At 60.3% G+C, this 1,970-nt stretch overlaps 1 protein-coding gene across 1 annotated transcript; it reads right to left on the bottom strand.

Moving 5' to 3' along the window:
• Positions 1 to 134: 134 nt before the first annotated feature.
• SPRG_16285 (hypothetical protein) lies at positions 135 to 1,970 on the bottom strand. The gene has a single exon (XM_012355581.1). It carries the CDS (start codon positions 1,938 to 1,940, stop codon positions 201 to 203), a length of 1,740 nt encoding a protein of 579 aa, XP_012210971.1. The 5' UTR covers positions 1,941 to 1,970; the 3' UTR covers positions 135 to 200.

Genomic DNA, 1,970 nt, shown 5'->3' with positions numbered 1-1,970 from the left:
GCGTCGACGCCGAGATGGACGCGACTCTGCCACGCAACGACAAATCCCAACTCGACACATGTAACATCGACACTACCATTTTTCTTTGGCAGGCGAGTGTACACCTCCCTACAACACGAGCCCGAAACGTCAACCGAGTAGGACGCATACATGTCGTTAGCGTTGGCAATTTTAAACGAAGAAACACTAGACCACTGATTTTACTTGGACGAATTTGCCACTTGGAGCTTGAGTCCGAGGATGGACTCCTTCTTCTCGCCGACAATCTGACTTGTGAGCGACGGGCGCACCGAGTTGAGCCCCGTGTACTCGTGGTGGAGCATCGCGGCCCAGCCGTTTTGGCCCTCGCTGTACCGGTGGCCATAGACAAAGTACGAGAGGATCGCGAGGCCGACCCAGCCGCAGCAGAGACCAATGTCCCGCGCGCCCATTTGCGCAATGAGGTACCAGTTGCACGTGATGGCGAGCGCCGGTACGAACGGCACGAGCGGCGACCGGTACATGTCGGGCGCCCCGACGTTCTGGGGGCAAAGAAAGTAAATTCCAAACGTGATGGCGACGACGGCCGCGAGGAGCACCATCGACGCGATGAGGTATCCGGTCGCGGGCTCGGTTGCAATCACGTAGCCCTTCTGGAAGAGGAACATCGAGGCGAGCGAGACAGCCACCAGCGCGCCGGTCAGCTTGTACGCTATCGTTGGCGCCGACTCGCGGGTCCGGACCAAAATCAGCGCCGAGTTGGTCATGTTGAAGCCGACCAGGATACCGAGCGAGACCAAGTTCCAGAGGTAGTCGAACGGCACGAGGAGCGCAATGATGGTGAAGAAGACGCCAGTGATCAACGTGTTCCAGAAGAGGTTGCCCTTCTTGTCGACCTTGCCAAAGATGGGCGGGCAGAGGCCGTCAACCGCCATCGCATACAAGACGCGCGGCTGCGCGAGAAACCCGACGAGGACGACGATCGGCATGGTGCAGACCTCGCCAATGTGCACGATCGTGCCCGCCCAGTTGTAGCCTTGGTACTGGAAGCCCGCGGAAAAGTAAAAACCATTCGGCGGGTTCGCGTCGTATGGCATCATGCCCGAGAGCGCGAGCGACGCAAACGAGCTAAGGAACATCGTGCCGAGGATGACACCAATGACCGCGCGCGGGACCGTCTTGCGCGGGTTCTTGGCCTCGGCGGCCATGCAGCAGACTTCGTCAAACCCCGTGTAGCCAAAGAACGCCTGGGATGCGCCGAGCATGACGCCTTGGACTCCAAATTGCGCGGCCGAGTCAGCGGTCGCGGGGACCACCGGTGGCACGAACGGCGTGAAGTTCTCGGGTTGCGTCGCGATGAAGCCGACAATGATGATGAAGAGGACAACGCTGACCTTGATCGTCGTCACGACGTTGATGAAATGCTTGCCAAACTTGATTCCGACGAGGACAATGGCAACGCAGACCGCCATGCAGAGGGCGCCGAGGAAGCTCGCGTGCGAATCGTTGAGCCAGTTGGCCGACGTCGAGCCCTCTGGAAGGCCTTCTTTGACCCACTCGTGGACTTTATCCGCCCACGAGCGCGCGACGCCCGCCGAGCAAATGCCGTACTCGAGTGTCAAGAGCCAGCCGGCGACGACGGCCGGGAGCTCGCCGAGGCCGTAGTACGAGTAGGCGTACGTCGAGCCGGACGACGGCACGAGCGAACTCATCTCCATGTACGCAAAGCCGTTGAGGATGCACGAGAAGCCAGCAATGAGCCACGAGAGAAAAGCCGCGGCGCCCGCTGTCTGGCTAATGATGTCGCCGGTCGTCGCAAAGACACCGGACCCGACCGTGGACCCGACGCCGATGAGGATGAGATCGACGAGCCCGAGTTCGCGCGGCAGCTCTTCCTTGCGCTCTTCTGCGTCAATGACCGCGATGGGTTTGGTGCGGAACATGGCCGTGAGAAGACCCATGGTGTGGATGCGAGCGGGACGATTGAAAAA

The sequence above is a fragment of the Saprolegnia parasitica genome (genome assembly GCF_000151545.1).
Source record: "Saprolegnia parasitica CBS 223.65 unplaced genomic scaffold supercont2.268, whole genome shotgun sequence".
Lineage (NCBI taxonomy): Eukaryota > Oomycota > Saprolegniomycetes > Saprolegniales > Saprolegniaceae > Saprolegnia > Saprolegnia parasitica.
This window is presented reverse-complemented; position numbering and strand designations above follow the sequence as displayed.